Here is a 25,716-nt window from a genome sequence, read left to right as displayed (position 1 = left end):
CTGCCTGTTGCCGGCACCCAGGACTTCGCTGGGCCCCCTGTGTGTCCTCCTCAGCCACCACCAGGCTGGCCAGTCTTTGTGGGGGTCTGCCCAGCCTCCACAGCCTGGCCCTGTCACTGTGGTCCACCACTTGGACTCTCTCTCAGCCACTCTAGCTGGAAAGGAGCTGTCCCTATTCCCCAGGCCCCTCTGGCAAGATTCCTTCCTCTGCTCCGTGCTTCAGTTGCTCCCTGGTCCAACAGAGGGACTCGATGGCTCCTGAAGGGAAAGGCCTCTAAGCCTGTCCCCAAGTGTGGCCTTGCTTCACCTCACCAGCACCCTCTCCTTCTGCTCTCCCAGGCTCAGCGGGACCCGGGACTCGTGCTGCTGCCCGCCTTTGCGGGGCCCATTTCCCTCGCTGGACTTCTGTCCCCTGTCCTCCGCTACCACCCATTTTCTCCCAGGGCAGGCTCAAGGTGCTCCCTCTCTGGGAGAAGTGACCATGTTCTCCTCGGGGCGCAGGGCTGCTCTGTTGACATGACCCATGGCTGGCGTTTAGATGCACTGTCTTTGAATTGAGTGTCTTTGCTACGTGATCCAATACATGAATGCCTGTCTCCCGAAGGAAAGCCCAGAAGCTTCTCCTCCCAGGTTGCACCTGCACCCCCAGGGTGGCTCCTATAAATACAAGTTCTCAGGGTAGTCGGCAGGATCAAAGTGGCCCTGCTTCTGACACAGGTGGGTGCCATGCAGAGGCCCTGGGGAGACAGAGGGGCATCCCATGCCTTGCACTCTCCCTCCGGGGCCGGCCATCCTCCACACTCTCCAGGGTCTGGGATCTTTCAACAACAAAGTGACTTCCCAGTGTCAAGGCCATGGCATCTGCCACGCAGCCCTCGAGGTCCCCCTCATCTGGACTCCCCTGGTGGCATCGTCCATATGGAGATATGCTTCTGGGCTCCCTTTCCCGCCAGGACCTTTGCCGTGAGCTCCCCACGGGATGTCCTGACCATAGAGTAGCCCCAGCCAGACCCTCAACCAATAAACGCCCACCCTGTCCCCCAAACCTGTGTCCCCTCAGGCTTCAGCACCACCTCCAGTCCACCGGTCCTGGGTGGATCAGATCCCAAATGTCGACGGTCTCTCTGCCACTGCCACCTTCTCACCTGGTAGAAGGTGGAGCCTGAGCTGGGCCCATAGGTCAAGCAGGAAGGGGCTTCCAGCAGGCAGGACAGAGCCTTTGTGCGGGTGTCAGGGTGAGAGCACCCAGGACAGGGCTCAAGTGTACTACGGAGGGACTGCAGCAGCTATGTGTGAAGGAAGGCCGCCCCTACCAGTCCGGACAAGCTCGGGCAGAGGGCACAGTTACCAGGGCAGCTCACAGAGAAGGTGGTGGCTACCTCGGGCCGCACAGGGTCCTCAATGCCCACGACAGCTATGCAGGTGAGGTCACCCACGACCTCATTCTCGTTGTCCCAGTCGGGCTCCTGGCCTGCAGAGAAGTCCCGGTAGGCGATGCAGATGGTGCGGAGGCCATCGCAAGCCATCGGCTCGATGATCTTCCTCACCATGTCGTCCCGGTCCCGAGGCCGAAAGCCTCGGAGTTGGCCATTGCTGTTTAAGATGTTGGTGCACCTAGGCAGGGGGTGGGCAGAGATGAGGTGGGGGTGGGGAGACAACAACAGGAAGCAGTGCTGGTCACACTGGATTGGGGGCTTAGCCAAGGACTGGGGTCCTTATCAGAGAGGAGAGCCCCGTGTAAGAACACAGACACACAGGGAGAAGGGCGTGTGACAACAGGCAGAGATTAGAGAGGGGCAGCTGCAAGCCGAGGAATGTGAGGACCGGCGGCCGCCACCAGAAGCTGGAGGAGGCAGGATGCATCCTCTCTGAGATGCTTTGGAGGCGCTTTGGCCCTGCCCATGCCCTGCTTTTGGACTTCTGGCCTCCAGAACTGGGGGAGAATCCATTTCTGTTGCTTGAAGGCACCAGGACACTCATGCACTGCTGCAGGCTGAGAGACCGGGAGGGAGGCAGGAGCACGTGGCTCGTGGCAGCTCCACCACAGACTCCATGGGGCAAGGGGGTGGAACATGGGCAAAAACTGAAGTGTGTGGACAATCGCTATAACCATGTCCAGGCAGGCACAGCCTCAGTAGAGCGCTCATGACTCCGGGAGCTTCTCAAAAGGGACAGGACTTGGGAGGATTCAGGTGGGGAGAGGAGGGAGCAAAGGAGCCGAGGGCCACAGAGGCGGGCGTGGTGGAAGAAGCCAGTGGGGCTGCGAGTGCCAGGTGCTGCCACTGCACGGGAGGCTGGTGACGAAGGAAATGATCATAACAGAAGCTGTGTGGACGGAGGGCCTCCTACGGATGTGGATTCACCCACAGAATCCTCACACCCCTCCCCAGAGATAAGTGTTCTGTGATCTCCATGCCACCGGGGAAACTGAGGCATGGCAGTAGCGGGGAGTAACTTGCTCATGTATGCACAGCCAGCAGAGTGAAGCTGGGCTGGGCCTTTTGTCCGCAGTGCCTCAGTGTCCCTCAGTGCCCACCAAAAAAGAAGCACAGAAACAGGGCTAAGGCCCCCACACCAACAGGGATGGCTCCAGGGAGGACGTGGTCCTGGCCCTGGCGGTGAGCGCTGTGGGTGGGGCTGCCAGGCAGGGTGCACTTCGTGGTCCAGTCCGCTGAACACAGGAAGGAGGGTGGGCCTGGGCCTCTGGGGAGCCCTGGGCGTTCTGCAGAGGACCTTGCCCTGAGGGCCCTGGGACGGCAGTCATGAGGAGCCAGGTGAGTGGGGGACGGAGACGCCAAGGCCAAGGGTGTGGAGTCCGGGAAGGCTGAGTGGGAGTGGGGAAGCCAGGGCATTTGGAGGTGACGCTGTGCACTCTCCCTCACTTTGTTCTAATAGCTTTATTGGGATATAATTCACGCACCACACAGTCCACCCATTTAAAGTAGATGATTGAATGGTTTTTAGTATAGCCACAGAGCGGGACAACCATCACCAGTCTCCGATTCCAGAAAATTTTCATCATCTCTAAGCAACAACAAGAAAATAGATCAACTGGACGTCATCACGATTTCAAACATTTCTGCATCTAAGGGCACGATCAAGAGAGTGAAGACAGGCCACAGAATGCGACAGAATGTGTAGAAATCGCATAGCTGATAAGGATCTAGGATCCAGAATACAGAAAGAATGTTACAGCCCAACAAGAAAAAGACAAACAACCCAACTCAGCAATGAGCAAGGGGCTAGGACAGACATTTCCCCAAGGAAGACAGGCAGATGGCCACTCAGCACAGCAAAAGAGGCTCAGCGCCTTTAGTCATCAAGGAAACACAGATCAAAACCACCAGGAGATATTGCCTCACACCCACAAGGATGGCCCCCATCAGCATTGTCACACCAGAAAATAAGTGTTGTTGAAGATGGGGAGAAGGTGGAACCCTCCTATGTCGCTGGTGGGAATGTGAAACGGTGCTGCCCCTGTGGAAAACAGTTTGGTGGACACCACGACCCAGCCATTCCTCTCCTAGATGTCCACACAAAAGAACTGAAAACATGGGTTCAAACAAAAACTTGTACGTGAATATTCACAGCAGCGTGACTCGCGACAGCCAAAAGGTGGAAAGGACTCACGTTTGGATGGATGGACGGACCAACACGATGCGCTTTAGCATACAATGGATATTACTCAGCCTTAGAAAGAACGGAAGTTCGGGCTGGGCGCAGTGGCTCATTCCTGTAATCCTAGCACTTAGGGAGGCCGGAGTGGGTGGATCGCTTGAGCCCAAGACTTCAAGACCACCCTGGGCCACATGACGAGACCCCAGCTCTACAAAAAATTTAAAAGTTAGCTGGGTGTGGTGGCATGCCCATGTAATCCCAGCTACTCGGGACACTGAGGTAGGAGGATGGCTTGAGCGAAAAAACAAAACAAAACAAAAAAAGAAAGGAAGGTCTAATACCCGGAGGAAACTGAAAAACTTTACAATAAGGAAAGAAGCCACACACAGAAGGCCACACATTCCCTTGATAGGAAATGTCCAGACAGGCAAATCCATACAGAGAGGAAGCACATGAGGGTGAGTGGGTGCCAGAGCTGGGGAGGGGCGTGGGGAGGGCTGCTCCTGGCCTGGGGTTTCTTTCCGGGTTGATGGAGGTGGTTTGGAACTGGGTAGTGGTGATGGTTGCATGATATTGTGAATGTGCTTAATGCCATTCAACTGTACGCTGTAAAGTGGTTGAAATGGTGAATTTTATGTTCGGCCTTTTTTACCGCGACAATAGAATCAGAAACTCCGTGCATACCCCGGCGCCTCCCTGCTGCTCACTCACTTTTTCAACAGGATCTCTGAGGCCCCCTTGCTGAAGAGGCGGAAGCCACCGTCGGGCATGCGGATGACTGTGCTCATGGACTTGCGGACCGAGTTGAAGGTGTACACTTTGTAAAGCTTGTCTTCCGGGATCTGCTCGCGCACGGGCTGGAAGTCCCGCTTCAGGTCCAAGACGAAGCCCAGCAGGGCGCACTCCGTCTTATTGCCCACCTGGCGTGGGAGGGCGCCTTCCTTCTCAGGAGGCTGCAAGATGAGGAGGGCTAGCATGGCACTGGGGGCCTGAGACCACCCTCCATGCTGCCCCTGGAGCCCCAGCTCTGCCCCCTCGTGGTCACCACATCGTTAGGGTGTGGGCGGCGGGGAGCAGAGGAAGGTCTGCCTTAGCTACGGGCAGTTTCCCAGCCAGAGCCACCTGTGAGGCCAGGGATGGGCAAAAGTTCTCAAGGGGGGGCCTAATGAGCACCTTGCAACAGCTCACCTGGCACCCTGGCCAGGCCCCTCCCCTGCTCCTGCCCCCAGCCCTGCCCGCCCGCTCCTGCCCCAGCTCACTAGTATTTTGGTGGTATAGGCACTGTTGATGGAGATGGCATGGACCAGGAGGTCGAGGATCTTAGGGGTCAGGGCGCTGGGGGCTGGAATCTCTTTGTAGTGGGTGTCCCCTAGGTAGGACTGGACCACGGTCATACGGTTGGTGGTGAGCGTGCCCGTCTTGTCGGAGCAGATGGCTGTGGCGTTGCCCATGGTCTCGCAGGCATCCAGGTGGCGCACCAGGTTGTTGTCTTTCATCATTTTCTGCAAAGGGCGAGGGTGTGGGCATTTGGCCCAGGTGCTTGTTGGGGTGGAGGAGTGAGAGATGTCAACACAAACATCGCGTGACTCTGTTCCGCTCAGCTGGCTCCACGTGTGGCACTAAGCCCACTGGGGACCTTGGTCAACCCTGAGCCGATAGCAAGGCTGTAAGGCATCAGCAACCTCATCCAATGGTGGGGGCGGGATGCGCACCCGGGACCTCCCCTGCCCGAGCCCCCTCTCAGTTACCCACCAGCCCTGCAGCTCTTCCACCCCACCACCCCACGCCTGGCTCCCCCCACCTCCTCCCACTGCCTCCCAGTGTCCCAGGCCCTCTGCTGATTCTCCGCCTCCCCGCTGCCTCCCAGCCCCTCCATCCTACTGCCCACATTGTGCAGATGCTGACCCCCTGGGTATCCCACCGCCTGCCTGCTTTCTGGCTCATCTCATGCCCAGGGACCTGAGCTGACAGATCAGCAAAGCTGCCCCCTGGGTCCCTGCTCGGCACCTCCTCTCCTCCCTTGAGCCATCCCAAACGTCCCCAGTTTATACTGCCACCAAGGCGCCCAGTGACTTCTTACCCCGGTTTCTGAGTCTGTAAACAGTATCAACTGTAAGTTTTATGATTACCTTGACAGAGTAAGCTAAGGAGATGGTGACAGCAAGAGGCAGGCCCTCTGGGACAGCCACGACCAACACAGTGACACCAATGATGAAGAACTTCACGAAGTATTGCACATAGACCGGCGTGCACTCTGCCAGCCATGTCCGGCCTTCCACGACAAACGTCTCGATCACAAAGTAGAGGACCAGGATGATGACGGTGATGGCAGACATCACCAGCCCTGCCACAGAGCGGGGAGGAGAGGAAAGGGATTGCCATGGGTGAGGGAAGGAGGGGGACAGGAAGAGGGAAGAAGAGGTGTGGACACGGTCTCGGAGGCATTTGTGGAGGCCTTGTAGATTTGCCTTGCGTTTCACGATAAACAGCCCGGGTTTGGCTCAGCAGGTGAGCTGGGGCCTGTTTGCAAGGGGGCTCTGTGTGGCCTCTTCTGGAGTGCTGCTGGGTTTGGGGAGTGGACTTTGTGGTCTGATGGCACGAGAAGCACCGCTGGGGAGGACTATCCCCCACTGCCCCCAGAAGGTGTAGTACCAGCCCTGCATGCCCCCAGCTGCCTTTGGAGTGTGCCAGGGGCAGAGCCTGGAGCCTTGGGTAGGGGCACCTCATGGGCAGTGGCTCAGTGTGTGACCCGGGGCCTTCGTCGAGGGTTTGGGACTTACGCTCACTAGGGAAGGGCTGCGCCAGGCCCTGATGGCCGCTGCTGGCCTGGCCTGTGCCCCTGGCTGCCTGGCCCACACATCACCTGCCACATTCCTTCCTACTTGCTCTGCACAGCCTGGGCTCACCTCCAGGAGCCCGGCATCCTCCACGCCCAGTCAATGGCCTGGGCCCGCCACCTCCTGGTATCCCTACCTGCTTTCCCGATCTGCACGGCTAGCTTTGTGAGCTTCCCCTGAAGGACAGACTTCTCCTTCTTGGGTGCGTTGGCTTTCTTCTTCTCCCGCTCCTCCATCTCCCCACCCTCCGCGCTCTTCAGGGGCTGCATCTCCATGGCCACTGCACCATCCTGCTTCTTAGCTGCACACAGAGGAACCCCATGGCCAAGGTCAGTGCCTGGCTGGGGAGAAGGGGTTATAAGGGGCTTTCGTGGGGAAAGACATGCCACACCATAGAGAGGAGACGGGATTCAGTGGAGCTCTCCTATTTCCAAATCTATCAGTTTCCCTTCTCTCGCCTCCTAAGCCCAGGCCCTCTTGGGGTGGGTGGGTGGGCTCCAGCACTGTTCTAGGTGGGACAGAGATGGTTCTCTCGGGAGAAGGGAGGACAGACACAGCACAAGGAATTTGGGCACACAGACAGGGTGACTGGTCCTGGAATGCCCCAAATAATACCTGAGAGCAGAGGCCTGTGGCCCAAGGAATGTTCCAGAACCCTGAGCTGACTCATCTGCCTACTGGTGTCCGAGCCACCTCCCATCTCCCTTAGGGAGGCCCAGGAGCCCCATGCACTCTCCTCCCACCAGCCAGCCCTGCGCCTGTTCAGGCTCCATCTGTCGCTCCAGCACCCTCCCTGCCTCTCCCCTGGAGCAGACGGCTCCTCTCCCTTCTTCCCTGGTGGGTCCTGTGCTCCTCATCCTTGCTGCCCTCGACACGGTGGTGGTGTGTCTCCCACTCCGGCTCCCTCCTCTCCCCACTTCTCTGCTTCTGTCACTTCCTCATCTCCCTCCCTGCCAAGCTCTGGCTGCACCCACTCCACGGCCCAGAGTAATCCTGGCCACTCCACCTCCCTCTTCTGCCCCGGGACCGACGCAGCGACCTGGGGAGAGCAGACTCGTCTTTCTCCCTCACTACCCTGGTCCCCCATCCACTGGGGCTCTTGGCACTACTGCCATCACCTCTGCCTCCTCTTGCTCCTCCTCACCTGCCAGCCCGAGGCCATTTGCCACGGCTCCTCTTCCCAGTGGCGTCAGGACACAATTGCCCCACCCAGCTGGGCCCCTCTAGCTTTGTGCCCCATCTGCTGCCACCTCCCCAACCCAGGGCTCCAGCCATCGGGCTGTCCCCCAGTGCCCTCCCAAACCCAGCTCTGCACTGGGCGTTGCCTGGGTCATCTCTGCCTATGACCTTCCTGAGGGTCAGGACCTGCCTTGTCCCCCATGGACTCCAGCACCTAGAGCTGGCTGCTGCATTGGCCGACATCTCCTCTCCTCCGTGGGCCACGGCCGGCCTCCTCCCCCCTCCTCCCACCCCTTCTCCTGCTTCCTGCGTCTCACAGCCAGGCTCATGCTGGCCACAGGCTTGGCTGAAAGGAAGCTGGCCTGGGAAACACACTGACAGGGACCCAGAGCTTCAGGTGAGTCAGCCCTTCTGGGCCTCAGTTTTCTCATCTGGCCAGAGTGGACTTGGGGCGCCCACTCACAGGTGATCCTTACCCCCATGCTGGGCTAAGGTCTCCTCTAGGTGGCTGGGCCGAGCCGCCAGCAGTGTCTGTGGCCAGAATGCCCTGAGCAGCCCCAGGGGTGTGCTCGCTCCTCCCTCTGCACTGGGACGGGACTGTGCAGCCCACTCACCTGGTCTCCAAGTGTTGCTCCTGCCACTGAGGCAGGTGACCCTCCCCCCACACTGTGCCCTCCACCAGCCCCACCCCCAGGGTTCCAAGCTAGTTGTGCCCAAGCAGCGGTGCCCGTTACCTTTGGTCTGGCTACTCTCCATGGCCCCATCCTGCTGCTTGCCTACAATGGAAGAGGGATGACAGACACGAAGGCTTGAGGACACCGTGTGGCGCACACATGCACAGCACAGCACAGCCTGGGGGCCGCGTGGCAGAGGGGGTCGGGGGGAGGGGCCTGATTGCTGGTGGCCCTAAGCACTGCCCACTGCAGCACCTTCCTCATGCCCCGTCCTTTCCAGGCTCACCCCGTCACCACCTCCCAGCACACGGTCACCATGAACACTGGCATTCCTGAGCCAGACCTCTGCCCAGGGCTCCCCCTTGGGCCTTAAGCTCAGCCCTACACTGAACCCCTAAAGCCAGCCTTGGAAGGGCCCTGGGTCACACACGGCTGGCAGTGGGAGGTTCCCGGAAGCTGGAACCTCCCCAAGTCGGGATGTCTGCTCCCTGCAAACCAGCTCAAGGGGTTCACTTAGATGGCCCCTAACCCCTGGAAGCCAGGCAGACAGCACCCAGCTGCCCTTGCCTAGGGACCGGCTTCCCCTGCAGTCATGTCCAGCAGTTAGCTCCGTGTGTGTGTGTTTGAGCACTGCAACCTCCACCTCCCAGGTTTAAGCGATCCTCCTGCCTCAGCCTCCCAAGTAGCTGGGACTACAGGCGCACACCACCACGCCCAGTTAATTTTTGTACTTTTAATAGAGACGGGGTTTCGCCATGTTGGCCAGGCTGGTCTCGAACTCCTGACCTCAAGTGATTCACCCGCCTTGACCTCTCAAAGTGTTGGGATTACAGGCATGAGCCACTGTGCCTGGCCCCAGTGTGTGTTTTAAAGGGACAAAGGAATGAGACTCTAGGACTCTGCGGGGTGCTTTTAGGTCATTGGTCAACCCAGGGCTACTGCACGGGAGCGCCAGCCTGAGCACCGGCACCCAGCAGCCCTGCAAGGCCAGGCTGGACCCCAAGTGGCCCTATCCAGGGGCTCAGGTGGTGGGCACAGTCACCCCTTCTGAGAGCTGCAGTTAGAGGAGCTTCCTGGGGGCCACATCTGCACTCCCAGGCAGTTGGGGTTGGGATCTGGGGTCCCCAGGGAGCAGGGAGGGCTCCCCCCCCACTACTCAGCCAGGGGTGGAGCATTGATCAGGCCCTCTCCGCCCAGGGTTCCTGTGGGCACAGAGGGCCTTCTTGCAGGGAGGGGAGACCCCCATGGACACAAGATGGCCGTGGGATGACCGCACAGCACAGCAGGGGAGATGGCAGAGCCTTGGGGCTGTGGGGGCCCGAAGGAAGCACGGACTCCGGACCCAGCCTGCACACAGGCCCTGGGAGGCCTCTGGAGGTCTGGGAAGAGCATTGCTGGAAGAGGAGGGCTGGGCCCCTCCAGAAGAGGCAGGAATGGGGGGAAGGTGAGGAGGAGAAGCACACTTGGAGAAAGGTGCATAGGAGTCAAGGTCAAGAGACAAGAAATAGGGGGTTGGGTGCAGGTAGAAGGCAAGTATCCTAAGCGTGTACCGGGCAGGCTGCACCAATGGGGATGGGGCGGGAGAGACGGGGAGGGCCAGCAGGGAGCCCCCTGGTCTTGCTGGTACCCTCTCCCCAGCTGGCCAGCTGCTGCTCTCCCTCCAGGGCCCCCTCAGGGTTCCCTTCCTCCAGGAAGCCCTCTAGCTCTGACTCCTAAGTAGCACAGCCTGAGGGTGCTGGAGAGGAGGGCCAGGTTGGGGCCTGGGAGGGGCTGAATGGTCTTGTCAATTTCAAAAAAAAAAAAAAAAAAAGGAGAGGCCTGGAACAGTTAGGAAGGACACACTCATTTAAGGTACAGAGAAGGTGAGCAGCCTGAGAAGGGTGGCTGGAGACTCCAGAGGAGCGTGGGTTCCCGTGGACCCACAGTGGGAGAGGGCCATTGTGTGCAAGGCATGAGGAGGCAGCCCAGGCAGGGGCAGCTGGGCTTCCCAGGACAGAGGCCTAGGGACTCCGGCCCAGCCCAGACGAGGCCCAGGGCCGCCCATCTGCCTGTGCACCCCCAGGGCACTCACCGGGGTGAGACACTGCACTGAGCCCTACAGGACTTGGTGCCACAAAGAAGAGCCGGTGCAGGGAGACACAGGCCCAGGCTGCCAGAAGGCAGGGCTCGTGGAAGCTTCTAGGCCACAGAGGGTCATCCAGCTACTCCCTTGCTGCCTCCAGGGAGCTCTGGGCTCAGGGCTAACCTTTTCCCCGGGCCCTGACTGCCTGCCCCACGCCCCCACGCCCCCACGCCCCCACGCCCCGTGCACTGGCCCCAGGGCCCTGGCTGGAGGTCGCTGGCAGGAAGCAGAGCTTTCCCATGCGGGTGTGGCTCCCTACCATGTTTTGGCTGCAGGAGAGGCCAGAAGGGGCTGTGGCAGCCATTTCATCTTGTCCGTCAGGGCCTCCCTGAATAGTCCTCTGGTTAGAAGGTCTGAGGACTCCGCCCACTGCAGGGCCTGATGGTGGCAGCTCCAGCCACAGGGCGAGGAATGGGCCCTCCTGGCTCAGGCTTGCCTAGCTTTCTAAGCCCCCGGGCAGGGCCACCACCCACAGGTGGGCTGCCCGGCCCTCACCTGTCCCAGCCTCCTCTGACCTCTGACCCCCACCTCCCTGGCTGCCTCTCACGCTGGCCTGGGATCCTCGGCACCTTACTGGGCACGGGCCCCTGTCCCTCTGACCCCATTCCTGCCCAGGTAGGTATGGGATCCCGAAGCCTTTGGGGATGGTGGTCTCAGGGAAGCTCCCCGTCAACGGCACTGGAGGGGCCCTTGGCCTGCCGGCTCTCAGGGGGGAAATCCTCAGAAGAGGAGTCTCCAAGGAGAATCAAAAGAGAGGGCCCGGCCTACCACCCACATGGGCTGGCTCTCCCGGAGCCCCCAGTGGCACCGGGCCGCAAAGAAAGAATGGGCTGCGTGGAAGGAGCCCCCGCCAGCACCAGGGACAGGCGGCACTGCTGCGCTACCTTTCTTATCTTTCTTCTCTTCCTCCTCTCCGCCAGCTCCAAGCAGCGTGAAGATGATGCCTGTCTGGGAATTCACGCCAACGGCGGTCACCACCATTCTTCCAGAGCCTTCCATGACGTGAGTGCCTGGAACAGCAACACAGGGACTGAGACAGGAATTTGCACCACCCAGTGGGAGACATATTCAGCACCCACAACTTGTCTCCCAGGGTCTCCCGGAAGCAGGGACGCGGTGTCCACCTTGAAACTAGGCTGAAGCCTCCTCCCTGGCTTGGAGGAGACCCCGAGGCCCACAGGGCCCACCTAGGGCCTCCAGCCTTCCTGTCCCATTTCACACTACGTTTCCAACTGGGATAAACACCGGACTACGTTGAAACCTTCTGGAAAGGGAACACTACCCCCACTGGATATTGTCGAGGGTCTGGATTTGGGAGAAGCACAGTGCTGTGCTGGCTCCCGCGAGCCTCTCCGCTTGGGGCTTCCCATTCAGGACACAAAGCACTCTCCTGGGCCTGGAGGGCCAGCTTCCTCGCCCTGTGGCTGGAGCTGCCACCATCAGGCCTTGTGATGGGCGGAGTCTTCAGATTCCCAACCTGAAGGTTATGCTGGAAGGCCCTGGTGGAGGTGGAGGAGCAGGCAGCCTGGACAGGATGCTGGGCCACATGGCTGCCGACGCCCCTTGGTGCCAGGCCGGCCGGGAGGGTGGCCCTCACCTGAGAGCAGCATGGGATCTTTGTCGGCTGACTTGCGCACGTGGTCAGACTCGCCTGTCAGGGAGCTCTCGTCGATCTTGAGGTCATTGGCCTGGATGAGCACGCCGTCGGCTGGCAGCAGGTCGCCTAGAGCACCGGGAAGCAGAGGCCTTTCTCCCCACCGCCTCCTCCCGGCTGCCCCAGGGGAGGTCCCGTCAGGTGCCATGGGCCGCCTGGGAAAGGGACTTGGGAGCCCTCCTCCTTCTGGGGAACGAGGACATTTGCATCCTTTGTAGGGGGAAAGCCCGCCGTGGAGGCTGTGGGGACAGTTGATTCTTCAGGGGCCTGCTGTGTCTGAAACTCTCCCACTCTGCCCGGCCCCGTGTTCCCCCGCCTCCCCCACCTCCACCACCTCTGGCCTCCTGCAGGTGACGACACCCAGGCCACCGGGGAGACCCTGTGCTGGGGGTCTCCTCTGGCTCACCCTCCCCAGAAGCAGGAGCCGAGCTTCCTTGACAGGGTGGGTGAAGACCAGGGCACTCACCGTACTTGACCTGGGCAATGTCCCCCACCACCAGCGCAGCCACGGGGACCTGGAGGAGCTGCCCGTTCCGGATGACCGTGAACTTCTGCTCCTGCTCAATTCGGCTCTGCAGGCCTCGGAACTGCTTCTCCTTGCTCCAGTCATTGAAGGCCGTGACCAGCACCACACAGATGACAGACAGCAGGATGGCAGCCCCCTCGATCCAGCCAGCCTCGGCCTCGCCCTCATCTTCTGCGCCTCCCGACACATTCCCACAGGCTGTGCGGAGGACAGAAGCAAGCAGTGGAGGAGACGTCACCATCCTGTGACCGTCCCTCATCTCAAGCCCCATTCTTCTTCCTCCGTCCAGCCCAGGCCCCCAGCGGGCCTTACCTTCACTCTCCTCTCCCGGCGGTGCATAGAACGAGAGGCCCAGAGAGACGATGGCAGCCACCTCCAGGATGATGAGGGTCACGTCCTGCAGGGCCTCCCACACCAGCTGCAGGAAGGTCTTGGGTTGCTTTGGGGGGATGAAGTTCTGCCCGTAGATCTGCCTGCGCTTCTCCAGGTCATTGGTGTTGTCCGCCAGGCCTGCATGGTGCCCGGGAAGCACAGAAGGAGAGGATGGGATGGGGCGGGTTGGCCTTGCGTGTCCCAGGCCTCCTATGTGGCCCTGCCTGACTGCTCCTGGGGTGGCAGCAGCCCTCTGGGGCCGTCTGGCCAGCACCTGGCTCTCCCTCTACACAGGAGCCTTTCTGCAGACTGCTGGGGGCGTGCACATGGGAGTGAGCATGCGGCTCTCTGGCTGCTGTCACGGGGAGTCCCTAGCCATCCCCCTCCTGACACACAGATGACAAAACAGGCCAGGAGGCTCCCGGACTCCAGCGGGTCCCAGGTCCCTGTGCTGTCCTGGCCACCTCCACACTACCGCTGAGGGGGCACTGGAAGGCAGGGGACAGGACCCAACAAGGGGGCGCAGAGGGGACCCAGCAGGGTATGACCAGGTAAACAAGGGTTGCTAGGAGACAGGACAGAAGAGAACGGCCAATGGTCCCCTGGGGAGGAGAGCGAGTATCCAGGGGACTTTAGTGGAGACATGGGGAAGGCCACCAATCAGGGGAGGCTGGGATGGCACCAGATGCCAAAGACTAGGCCAGGGCTCTTTGCCTGTCAGGAAACACCTCTCTAGCTCCCAGCCTATGAATTCCCTGAGCAGGCTTGTCACCAACACCCCCCTCCCCAACCTGTGGGGACAGGACAGCCTGCAAAGCCGGTGGGCAGGGCCCGAGGGATGGGGGCATGGGCACGGCCAATGCCAAGGGATCAGGAGTCTGCAGGGTGCCTGTGGCTGCTGGCGACAGGGAGCGGAGGCTTACTTTCCAGAAGTTTCTCAGGGAAGAAGCAGTGGGGAGGGAGCATGAGAGCTAATGGGAGATGCAAGTTCTTGAACGGTGTCACGTGAGGAGAGAGAGAGGCATGGGAGTGGGAGTGGGTTCCCGGTGGGGAGCAGGCGGGGAGAAGCCAAACCGGAGTCACGGTGCTGAGGGAGGGACTGGGAAGTCTTCAAGCCTTTTCTGGGCTGCATGGCCTCCCAGGGGTCAGGGAGACACTGCCCACCCTGGGCTGCTCATCAGCTGCTCTCTGCAGGGTGCAGACAAGGCCACTGAGGCTGGAGGTGGAGAGGGCCCTGTAACCATGAGTCAGAGCTCCGGCCTGTGGCCCAGGTCAGGACAGAACCTACGCTGCCCGACAGGACCCGGTGAGCACAGGGCCCTCAGGACCCAGCCGCCTTGGTTCTAATGCAGCTCCGGCGCCAACTTTGATCCCTCAGCCAGGGCTCACAGCTTGTCTACATGGCGACTTGAATGACACCCAAAGCCACTCAGAAGCCCCCAAATTGGCTTTGCCTTCACAATCAGAGCCACCTGTCCCTATCCAATTCTGTCACTTGTCATCCTTGAGGACACTCACTTCTCAGTCTTCCTTGGCCTGAAGGTACTGGAAGCTTACATGGGTGACTGGCATCCAGGCCTGGACACCCACTCAGCCACCTTCTACCGGGGTAGGCATGTGCGATGACACCCTCCTCTGGCTCCACCCTTGGCCCCAGGATTCTCAGCCCCGGCTGAGGCTGATCCGGAGGAGCCCTCCCGGGCTCTCACCTGGCGCCCGGTGCGGTCGCGGCCGTGACCAGACCCACACTGACACCTAGTGGACAGACAGCAGCTTGCAGCTCCCGGCTCTGGGCAGCTGGGCTCACGCCTGCCATCTGCTGCAGGGACGGGATGACCAGAGAGCCCAGCCCCAGCCCATGGGCCACTCACAGTGGGTCTGCGAAGGCACACAAGACCCTCCAGATGACTGGAGAACAGGCGCATGCTAACCTTGGGGCTTCCGAGGAGGGGCAGGGGTAGCCCTGGCCGCAGTGGAACAGAAGCTGCCGCCCGCCCAGCCGTGGCTCATTCACCCCAGCTAGGCGACGGCCACATGGCGTCCACCCCACCCAGAAGAGCCGCAGCTGTCCGTGCCTCTCTCCCCCTGGCTCAGGTTTCTTCAGGAGCCAAAGGTCTCTTGCTGAGGCCCGAGCCTGCCCCAATCGGGAGCCTGGGGTTAACTCACGACCTCAGCTCCTGGGTAGTGGGGAGGGGGCGGGGGACCAGGGACCCCACCGAGGGGTGTGCACCTCGCTCTGGACTGGGACTGTCTCCTGGAATTACAGGAGCGAAGCCAGGTGGGGACAGTACTAGGGAGTACAAGACCCCCCGAGTGACTTAAGAACAAGCGCGTGCTAACCGTGGGGCTTCTGCAGAGGGAGAGGAGTAGCGGAGAGCTCCCCAGACACCTGGGGTCTCCACTGCCCTTAGCCTGGAGCCTCCATGCGAGTCTGTCTCCTGCCTGCCCCACCTCACATGCCCAGTTTGTCCCTGAGAGCAGCCGGGACCCCTGGCCCATTCCCCAGGAGCTCCCTCGCCCTCGCCAGCCTCTCCCTTGGCCTTGATCTGCCCTTGCAGCTGTAGCCTTGCTCGTTTCTCCTTAGCCTTCCTGTGCGCTGGGGGCCCCGACAGCTGCCCCGCCGCAGCACCCATTGACGGGGAGGAGGAACACAGCTGCGGCCCCTCTGGCTCTGAGCACATGCTTCCCCAGCAGGCCCGAGGGCAGTCCAGGTCCAGGGCATGGGGGCAGGGGCTGGCCGGTTGGCATGGACACAGATGGGCGGCCTGCCCGGAGCAGAGGCCAGATGCCATCAGAATTGGATTAGGAGCATATCGTGTCGGCTCCCAGCTAATCCGCCCCCTCCTTTCCAGGACTGCCTGTGGAGCCCAGAGGGGGACTGGGTGGGGCCAGGTTCCCGGGCGAACCCACCTCTGAGTTCAGCCTGAGACCTAGGTTTCCTGACAACAGCAGCGCGGTTTCCAGGATGGGTTCTGGAATCCTCTTGGAGTGCTCCCAAGGCAGGGACGGCAGCGGATTGATGAGTGTACCGCCAGAAGATAAAGTCCCCTTCCCGCAATGCACTATTCGCCATAAAGCACCTGCCCCACGGGGGAGTGCCTGCCTCCTGGGCAGCTCCAAGTCTGCCCACCTTGTCAGGGGGTTGGCATGGGGCTTGGGGCACAACAAAGCCAGCTGCCCCCGTGGCTCAGGCCCTTGTGTCTGAGGAGGACTGAGGGGCGGGCGGGTCTGAGCACCGGGGTCTGGGTGCACGGCCGGGCTAGGGGATGCGGGGAGTGAGTCACCCGCTCCTGGCACCCAGACAGCTCAAGCCCGAGGATCTTGAGGGTTGAAGAGGGGAGGGGCCGGTCCTCTGCTGCTCATTCTGTGGGCAGCAGATCCAGGCCTGGCCGGCTCCCTGCACTGTGGCCTTGGGGACCCAGGTGCTTGGAAGCCCTTCAGAGGCCAAGCCACCCACCTGTGCACCTGCCCTTCTCCGTGCCTCTGCCTCCACAGGCACGCGAGAGCTCCTGCGCTCCATGGCAGACTCCGGCAGGTTCCCAGGGGCCTTGACATTTTAAATATTTAACAAGGCCTGGCAGACAGGGGAAGAGCAGACAGCTGAGGCCCATCTGCTTCCTTTGATCTGGGAGAGGCCAGAGCCCTTGTGGATAAATGGCCCTCCACAGCCTCCTCGGGGGCTGGGCAAGGAGGAGGGAAGGCAGGAGATGCTCAGGAGCGGAGCCAAGCCATCGGCCCCAGCAGCAGCTGCACCGTGAGGGCGTGTGCGGCGGCGAGGCCGGGTGTCACGGGCGCATCAGCTTCAGGGCACAAAGCTAGGGAGACCCAGGCAGACCCCGGAGTTCCTGACCTGGCCCACAGCCCCCCTCCTCCATCTCCACTCCTCCCTGCAGCCTGAGTGCCACCTGCAGACAGACGGGGCCGAGACCGGAGCCACAGGAGAACAGTCTCTGGGTTGAGGGTGAGGGCAGAGCGGGAGGCTGGAGGTGCCAAGGAGCCTCGCGGCTGGGAGCAGAGGAGATGGGTGGGCCCAGGCGTCGCCCAGACGGGCAGCAGATCAAATCAGCCCGCACTGGCTGCGGAACAGGCCTGGCACTAGGCTGGGATAGCCCCAGCAGCCCTGCCAGGCACGCAGGGCCAGAGAATGCTGTGGCTCCTGGAATCTGGGGCTGGGCCTGGCTCCTGGGGGTCCCCGCTACATGGCAGACCGCAGCAACCAGGGCTGGGCAGGCCTCACAAGGCCGGGTGGAGCATTGCCTCCCACAGGGATAGTCAGGCCTCCACCCCAGATCTTTCTAGACAGTGAGCCTCCCTCAGCAGCGAGACTGACACTACCCTGGGCTTGTGCCTCTTTGGGACAGCCTGTGGCCAGTCAGTGCCACCTCTGATCAGCACTCTGGGCCTCCCGTGCCCCAGCTTTGGTCACCACTTCCTGCCAGGCCCAAATGGCTCGTGCCATCCCCAGGCCATCCTCTCTCTTCCCAGGAGAGGCCCCGGTCACCCGAAACTCCGAAGGCTTGCACCCCTCATCCCTTCCTCCTGTTCTGATCCCCCTTAACTGAACACAGGGTTGAGCACACTGGAAATCCCCAAATATACAGATGGGGCTGTCTTCCTCCTCCCCGCCCTGCCCTGTTCCTCGGAAGGGTTTCTGTTTGGGGCCCATTCTGCCTGTGTGTGCGTCCCATGAAGTTCCCATCTCCTCCTTCCCAGTCTGGCTCTATAGAGCGGAGAACTCCTGATTGTGGAGGTGTGGAGACCAGGGGGTCAGGTCACACCCCCTTGAGGACCCAGGTTACCCGGGGCATCTCCCCGTCAAGGGAAATGGCTGAGGGGAGGGGCACAGGTGGCCCTTGACCCCCGCCAGCCTTGGGGGTAAGGACACCTTCAGGACGCTCCTCTGAAGGCTGGGAGCAGGGCTGGGTGGCACGCAGCCTGAGAGGGACTTACCCTCTGTGGGTGAGGTCTTCAGCCTCCGGCAGAGCCCGCTGACATCCCCGTAGGCCTCCTCGATCTTCTGCAGAGCCTCGGCCCCTCGCAGCTCCATGAGGGCGCGCAGCTCCGCCAGCGTGCACCCAAAGCCTCCAGCGTGGGGGGCATCCCGCTGCTGCTGGGGCTTGGGGTGGAACTCGATGGAACTATTGGCCATGTCGCCCATGCTGCCTGTCAGGCCTTCTCACAAGTGTGATCTTGGCTCAGCCACAGCTAGGGACAGGCGGCCACCCACGGTCCCGGTGCCCAGGCAAGGTTTGGCGGTGGTGAGAAAGCTGCTAAGCGTGGACACCTGGGGAGACGGAGGCGAGAAGAAGCCAGGGGAGTGGTTGAGACAAAACTGAGGTCCCATCTTCCAGAATATTCTCTGCGAATCTTCACTCAGTCTGTGCCATGACCCTCGACGTGCAAAAATCACCTCCCAGGCTGGGCCAGTGGCCCTCATGGTCTGCCAGGCCCCACCAGCCAGGCCACTTCTGGGTCCTGCCCACCACGGCTGCTCAGAACCTGGAGGGCTTGCCCAGGTCGGGGAGGGGAAGTGTCGATGCCTCCTGCCAGGACCCTGCAGTGGCTAACACTAGCTAGCTGGAGGCAGAGGCTCTCACTGCCCCCCAAATCCATTCGGGAACCCACGCTGAAGTGAGGGCAGTGTGCTGGGACTGATCAGTGGCTGGTCTTGCCCGTGCGCCACCACCAGTCCTGGGCTTGTCCACTCCGGTTCACTCCCTGCTCTTGCCTGGCTAAGATGCACCCTGTGCAGCGGGCATGCCATGAGTCCCTGGTGGTCTTCTGGTGTGGCCTTAGTGGCTCACGGTTTCTGTGGCCCTGAGAGTACCTGGGGGGCCAGGAGTGAGGAAAGGAGGAGGCCCGGAGGAAGGGTGGGAAACAGGGGAGGGGAGAGAGGGACAAGACGGAAGGGCAAAGAGAGGGAGGGAGAGGGGGATGGAGGGAGGGAGAAGAGGGAGGGGATAAAAGGAGTGGCTGAGGAGGAGAGGAGGAGAGGGCACACAGGAGAAAGCCAAAGCAGCCACAGGTCGCTGGCGAGTCTGCCAATGTCCCAGCCCACAGCATGGTGCCACCCGCTCCCCTCCACGCTCTTCTTCCCTCCAGATGACAAAGTAAGGAGCTAAAGTCTCCCCACACTGAAAGCATCCAGGCCACGGCCCTGGCCACACTGCCTTCCCCCCTCTGCCGAGCATCGCAAAGTTGTCATCCCTCTCCCTGTCCCCGTCGCCTTACCTAAGGATCTGCTAGGGCCCAGGCTGCCCCTCCTGCAGCCATCACAGTGTTTGGCAGGGCCCACTGCAGCTCTTCTCTCTCCGCTCCTTCCTGGCCTGAGCTAAACCTGCCACATCCTCATGGAACTGAAATGGCCTCAGTGCACATGGCAGCACAGCAGGGCCCTGAACCCCCGTCTCTGGGGAAGCTCCTGGCTCAGAAGCATCCTTTGGAAACGAGTGGCCCAGAGCCCTGAAGAAAGGGGAGAAAGCCCTCAGGCAGCCAAAGCAGACACGGCCAAGTCCATGGCCTTATTCTCAGGAGAGGCCCTGATGGATACTTCACGAAACATCCATCCACAGTGACCCACGTTTGAAAAGCGTGGGCACCTGCGTGTTTACTCTCGCGACACTTTGCACATGAAGCAGCCTTCACTTCTGGGAGATGTGGGGACAAAATGATGGCCACGTGCCGGTGCCGTCCTCTGTCCCCACCTCTCCCTGCCGTGTCTTTCAGTTGGTCACCTGACACACATTCACCGAGCAGCTACCACATGCCTGGCACTGGCTTGATGCGCTGGGACAGGTGCCCAACAAGTTTCCACTAACCCCGCCCCTCTCTAGCTGGGCCGGGAAAACGGCAGGCCCGAGGGCCAAGAGCTGTGGGGTTGCAGCTGGGGCAAAGGTGAGGCAAGGCGTCTGGGGACAGGCATGGGGGGAAAAGACTAGAAGGAATGAGAGCTGAGGAGAGGGGGCCAGGACAGCAAGCAAAGCTGTCCCAGGTGAGGCGGGCTCCTTCTGGGGGTGCTGTGTGGACGAATTGCCCTTGCTTTTCTGACGCAGGAAACTGAGGCTGACTTGGGGAAGTGGCAGAGCCAGAGGACAGCTGGGTGTCCCGCTTCTGACCCCTCAAGGCAGCAATGGCAGCTTTCGGCTGTCACCTGGACTCCTTGTCTTCTCGAGACAGCCTCCCCTCCCCACCCCAGGACCTTTTCTTGTGGCGGTGCGCCTTCCTGAGCTCCAGTCACCTCATGCCTCAGCAATCCCACCATGTAGCAACTTTGTGCCACCGTCAGTTTCAGGCTCTGTGCCCCCAGTGGGTGACACACGGCCATGACAGAAATGCTTGTTCCTCAGATCACGAGTTCCTCGTGGCACGGTCACCGAGGCCTGGTGGCCCTCCCCTGGCACGTGCTCATCCTCCCTCCTCTGACCAGGGCATACCCAAGGCCAGCTCTGTCCTCCCCCACCCGGTCCCTGCCCCTGACCCCACAGTGGTGGCCCAGACAGAACCATACTAGGTCCTACAGCTGCTCCTGACTGCTGCAGCCATGGCCGTGTCCGAGTGGACCCACAGTGACACATGGGGAGGGCAGTGGGCAAGGAGGCAGTCCTCCCCTCTGCCATTCTCCCGGGGCCAAGTTCCTTCTCCTTGGCTGGCCCTGCTGGCCCTCCCCACTGTAGGATCCCCATCCCTCAGCGAGCAAGCTCCACGTCCTGTGGACCACCTCTTAGATCTCCCTCTAGTCCAGCAACTGGTCATGACCCTGCTGTGAGTCGCCACTTTCCTGGTTCAGGCACCATCGCTCCAGCGAGCCCCCGTTTCAGTCTCCCATCCCCGTCAAGCAAGAGGCCAGATTGCTTCCGAGCACCTCCCAGCCCCACTCCCACCCCAGGCGCACAGCCCTGCCAGCTCTGATCCCTGACCGCACGCCGCACACCCTCTGTTCCAGCTCCACCTGCTGACCTCCCATGAATCCTCTTAGTCACAATTCAAGTGGAACATTCTCCAGGAGTCTCTGCCAGTTCCCCAGCTAAAATTGACTGCGCCTGAGTCTGTAATCCCACGACCCATTCCTATTTCACTCTGCTTGGCATTGCAATGATCTGTGAGCATGTCTCCCACGAGCTGGGTCCTAAGCTCTTTGCGACACGTGGTACGGAGTCGGCATGTGGCCGGGGGCCTGGAGGAATGAGTGAATGGGGGCCCGGCCCACAGAGGAGGAACTTAGAGGCCTGGGAGGCGGAGTCTCCATTCTGGAAGACAGGGTGGGGTCGAGGTGCTCTGCTAACCCTCATTGTCTTCATGAATGCAATAGGCTATAGGGCAGACAGGATCCATCAGTTAAAGTAGGGCCCATTTAGAGCGACTGTTGGCTGCTGTGGAGACCAAATGGCATACACTTTGCTTTTCTGGGTTCTATATAAGCCTGGGCGATGGCCTCCCTGAGGCCCAATAAAGACAGCAGCCATCGCTGAAATGGCCAAGAACTGAAGTGACTAGGCCTGTCAGTTCTGCAGGCCTGACAGAGTTTCCGGCCTGGGCTGGCTGCCGAGAACGGTCTGTAGGCACCAAAAGGGCAGGGAACATACCATTTCTGTGCTCTTTCATCTTTCTGACCTTAATTGGCTAAATTGAAATAAGAACCTCCACAGAGAGGGCCTCACACCTTCCGGCATTTGCACCATCCCCACACAGACTGGCCCGCCGCGTGGTGGGAGACAGCCAGGGGGGTCCCTGGCTGCTGCCTCCAGGGGCTGTTGGAGGGGATGGCCCAAGTCCAGGCCCATTACTCAACCGCCTTCTGGACTCTTCTCTCCAGCAGGGCCCAGACACCCTCACCTCCCCACTAGGCTCAGAGTGCCTACTCCCCACCCAGTGACTCAAACCCACCTGACCAGAGACCCAGGGGTCCTCTTTCCCCTGTGTTGTCCCTCCCTGGCTTTGGGGGCTCTCCCGGCACCTCCAACTTAATCCCCCATGGACTTCCTCCAGGCCCTGGGCAGCCCAGCATCCTCCAGAAGGCTCGGCACTTTCTAAGTAGGGGGCACCCCCGCTCCCATGGGGCCCCTCTCAGGACCCCATGGCACGCACTGAGTTTTGAGCCCACATCTGCATGCCAGCTCTTGACAGACATGTTTCTTTCACTGCACCCTTGGAAATACCCTACGAGGGCCAGGAGAACTCTCCCTGCCTTGCAGAGGGGGAAACCGAGGCTCAGGAAGGCTCCTGCTTTTGCCCTGGTTCTCCCAGCCCTGCCTTCCAAGTGACTTGAGGTGGGTCATGGCCGCCCTTGCTGGGGCGCTCTGATGACACCCCTCAAAGCCTCCCCAGCAGGCCCAGGCTGCATTCCACTTGGCCACCTGCTCCGCCTTTATGGAGGAGAAAACAGAGGGAGGGCGAGATCCCACCACCGTCCTCCAGATCTCAGGTGATGCACACATCGGGATTCACCCCATTCTCTTTCCTGAAAACAGCCCCACTGCACCCCAGTCGAGCACCCCTTCAGTTTCTGGGGTCTGTGTGGACATATATCCCCACAGGGATGATGGGGCATGTACTGCCAGGAAGTCCCAGCTGCCGTCACTCCCTAGTCACTGGACCCTCAGTGATGAGAACATGCGGCTCCTGGGTGTTCAGACCATCTGGATGCCAGAGCCAGGCCCGGGATGCCGTGGCCCCGAAGCAAGAAGGAAGCAGAACTCAGGGGCAGAGGGTAGGAGGTGGAGGCCTGGGGCCTACCTGGGCACATGCCCTCCACCGTGGGCCCTCCTGGAGGCAGACTGTCCGTCACCTGCTCCCTACAGACCCACCAGGCAAGGGCCCGCCTTTCAGAAGGGCCCATCACTCAGCGACATGACTCACTACAGGGATTCCTTAAAACAATAGTCCCCCATCTCTCTCCACCTGCAGGCTCCTAGGACACAGGCCAGGCCCGGCAGAACCCAGAGAGGAAAAGCAAGCCAAGGCAACAGCGAGAGGCGTGGCCCAGGCCTCATAGGTCAGGCCCGGGGTGGGCTCCTGGACCAGCTAGGGAGCAGGTGGGGAGAGGGCATGGAAGGAGGGCGCCCAGTCTGGCAGCCACCCTGGCCTCTCCTGGGCCCGGCATGATCCTAGGCAGGTGGAGATGCTGGTGGCTGGTGTGCACCTGGGAGACCCCTTTTATCCCTGATTCCCCACATGTTCCTGCCCTTGCGCCAGGCCCTCTCCTTCCTGCCTCCCCCGTCCCCTCCCCTCTGCTTGACGCACCTTGGCGACCACCCGGGAGGGGAAAGGAGGGTTCCAAGGACAAGGCCTGCATGCAGCCAGGGAAGGGGGAGGGAAGGAGCTGAGGCAGAGAACAGCCTCATTAATATTTCAGAGGCACCGTCGCTGCAGCTCCTGGGCCCTCACGGCTCCACTTGTGCTGGTGGAGGGAGGAGGATGGGAAAAGAGAAGGAAATAAAACCCGAGAAAACGGATTTAAAGGGACAGGCTCCCCCTCTGCCCCCCCCCCCCCACCGGCCCCCAGTGCTCTGTTCCTTCCTCCCCCTGTTCCTGGTACAATCTGTACACATGACAAGTGGCTCTCATGCCTGGAACAGCTTTGGGCAAAAACAATAGCCGTCACCATGGCGCCCCCTCCCCACTCTTGCATGCACCCACCTGCCTGAAGCTCTGCCCTGCAGGGCAGCCCTGGAGGGGCCACCTTGGGGACCCACTGGCAGTTGCGTGCAAAGCCAAAGCAACCGCCTGTCCGGCGCCGGGTGCCACAGAAAGACACAGGCATTGGAAGTCCTCGTTAACAAGGGTCCAGACAAGGAGGATTCTGGAACCCACAGAAACCCCCTGGAGGTGGCAGAAGCCCAGGAGTTTGCCCGATTCAGCCTGCGCCTTTGGGTGGATGCACTTCTGCAGCACTCCTGGCCCCTAGGTGGCCCAGTGCTCTAGTCTAATCTACAGCAGCCCATGCCAGACCTGGGTGGGCACCCCTCCCCACTCAGGGAACTTCACGAATACAGAGTCTTGGGTCCAGAGCTTCCCATTCAGAAGTGGGAGGACCAGAATGCTATAAAGCACCCCAGCCCCTGGGGGATCTGGGTGTCTAGCCGAGCTCGAGACCACACATTTGCCTGCCTTCAGAGGCTCCAGCGCTGGCCCAGAATTCTCATTCAAACAAGCGCCGCCATAGAATGGAAGACGGTGCAGCCACTGTGGAAAGCAGTAGAATTCCCACAGGAACCCCCACCCCACTGCTGGGGTAGGCCCCAAAGAATTGAAAGCAGGGACACAAACATATTTGTCCACTCAAGTTCATAGCAACATTACTCACAATAGCCAAAAGGTGGATGCAACTCAATGTCCATGGAAAGGCAGCTGGATAAACACGATGTGGCCCATCCAGGCCATAGAATAGGACTCAGCCTTAAAAAGTAAGGCCCTTCTGAGACGGGCTTCAACATGGCTGACCCTTGAGGACGTTGGGCTCCGTAGAAGGAGCCAGTCACAGAGAGGCCAACACTGTAGGATTCCACTCCTGTGAGGGCCTCATAGGAGAGCTGTGAAATCCGAGGGGATGGACAGTGGAAGGGTGGGTGCCAGGGGCTGCGGGGTGGGGAGTTGGGGTTGGACGGGGCCAGAGCTTCAGTTTGGGAAGACGAACAAGTTCTGCGGCTGGAGGGTGGTGATGGCTGCACAGCACCGTGAATGTGCTTCTGCCCCTGGGCCGCACACTTAAAAATGGTGAACGTGGTACATTTTATGTGATGTCTATGTCACCACGATAGAACACGCAAGCAGCCCCCCACCAGCCACTTCGCCCTGTGTCCAGGGTGGTGGACACTGGGCCTGAATGGCCTGCCATGTGCCCAAGCCACACGCTGTGATTGCAGGAGTTTCACTGCCTTGACCAGCCCAATCAGCCAGCAGTTTGCTCGTATGGATTTTAACTTCCAGGAAACCCCCCTACTGGATATGGAAACCCAAGCAGACCCTTCCCCACACACCGTACCCCCACCCTACGGCCTCTGTGACTTTTAACACCACCCATATCCTAGTCAGCCAGGTGGGTGCCCTATTTGGTGTCACAGGACCAGATCAGTGGAGAGAGGCCATCACCACCGCTCCTGCCCTCTTGCTCACAAATGGCCCCCTCTTTTGCTGCACTTCTTCAGAGGTACTGACCCCATTCCATCCCCAGAAGGGCTGGCCAGGTCACCTGGGGAAAGCCTGGCCTCAAGATGGGTACCTTCCATTTCTCAAATGTGTCTTGAGGAGGTGTTAATGAATCCCCAGAGGTGCGTGGCAGAAACTTGCTAGCTACTCTCCCACTTCCTATGTCATGTTTTAATTTTCAGCTGTCTTGTCATCCAGCTAATGATTACATTCCCCCAACTCCCTTGCAGCTAACCCTGACCATCTGACTATGTCCTGGCCAACTGGGTATGAGCAAAAGTGACAGGGATGACTTCAAGGGCCGTGTCCTTAAAGAGAAGGAATGTGTTCTCCTCTGCCCTTCCCCTCCTTCCTGCCAGCTGGAATGCTGATGTGGGGACAGGTGCTGCCGCAGCTATCTATCTGTTGCCATCTTGCACATGGAGTCCATGTATGACACAATCAAAGGAGCTCAGATTCCTGAGGGCTAAGTAGCTGTTGCGCTGGCCCTAGGTTGCCCACCTAGACTCTTACATGAGAAAGAAGTCAACTCTCTCTCACTGAAGCCACTGTTATGCTGGGTCTCTGTTAGATAGGCCAAGCCCATAGCC

General features: G+C 60.5%; 1 protein-coding gene across 9 annotated transcripts in view; it reads right to left on the bottom strand.

Moving 5' to 3' along the window:
• Positions 1-25,716, bottom strand: part of ATP2B3 (ATPase plasma membrane Ca2+ transporting 3) — a 65,128-nt gene that overhangs the window by 28,452 nt on the left and 10,960 nt on the right. For 6 of the 9 annotated variants that reach the window (XM_055267214.1, XM_055267207.2, XM_055267213.2 and 3 more), the window contains exons 2-12: positions 17,933-18,266; positions 12,923-13,120; positions 12,551-12,808; positions 12,028-12,153; positions 11,315-11,440; positions 8,369-8,410; positions 6,592-6,756; positions 5,748-5,962; positions 4,878-5,120; positions 4,330-4,571; positions 1,380-1,614 (exon numbers count right to left, since the gene is read on the bottom strand). In XM_055267214.1, coding sequence (XP_055123189.1) covers positions 1,380-1,614; positions 4,330-4,571; positions 4,878-5,120; positions 5,748-5,962; positions 6,592-6,756; positions 8,369-8,410; positions 11,315-11,440; positions 12,028-12,153; positions 12,551-12,808; positions 12,923-13,120; positions 17,933-18,140 — 2,058 coding nt within the window. In that variant the 5' untranslated portion in view covers positions 18,141-18,266. Of the gene's footprint in view, positions 1-1,379; positions 1,615-4,329; positions 4,572-4,877; positions 5,121-5,747; positions 5,963-6,591; positions 6,757-8,368; positions 8,411-11,314; positions 11,441-12,027; positions 12,154-12,550; positions 12,809-12,922; positions 13,121-17,932; positions 18,267-23,221; positions 23,243-25,716 lie in introns of those variants that run through there. The other 3 variants (XM_055267210.2, XM_055267216.2, XM_055267209.2) reach the window with 2 other exon arrangements.

This window comes from Symphalangus syndactylus, chromosome X (assembly GCF_028878055.3).
Source record: "Symphalangus syndactylus isolate Jambi chromosome X, NHGRI_mSymSyn1-v2.1_pri, whole genome shotgun sequence".
NCBI lineage: Eukaryota > Metazoa > Chordata > Mammalia > Primates > Hylobatidae > Symphalangus > Symphalangus syndactylus.
The sequence above is the reverse complement of the archived record's forward strand: the minus strand, read 5'-3'. Positions and strand labels throughout refer to the sequence as shown.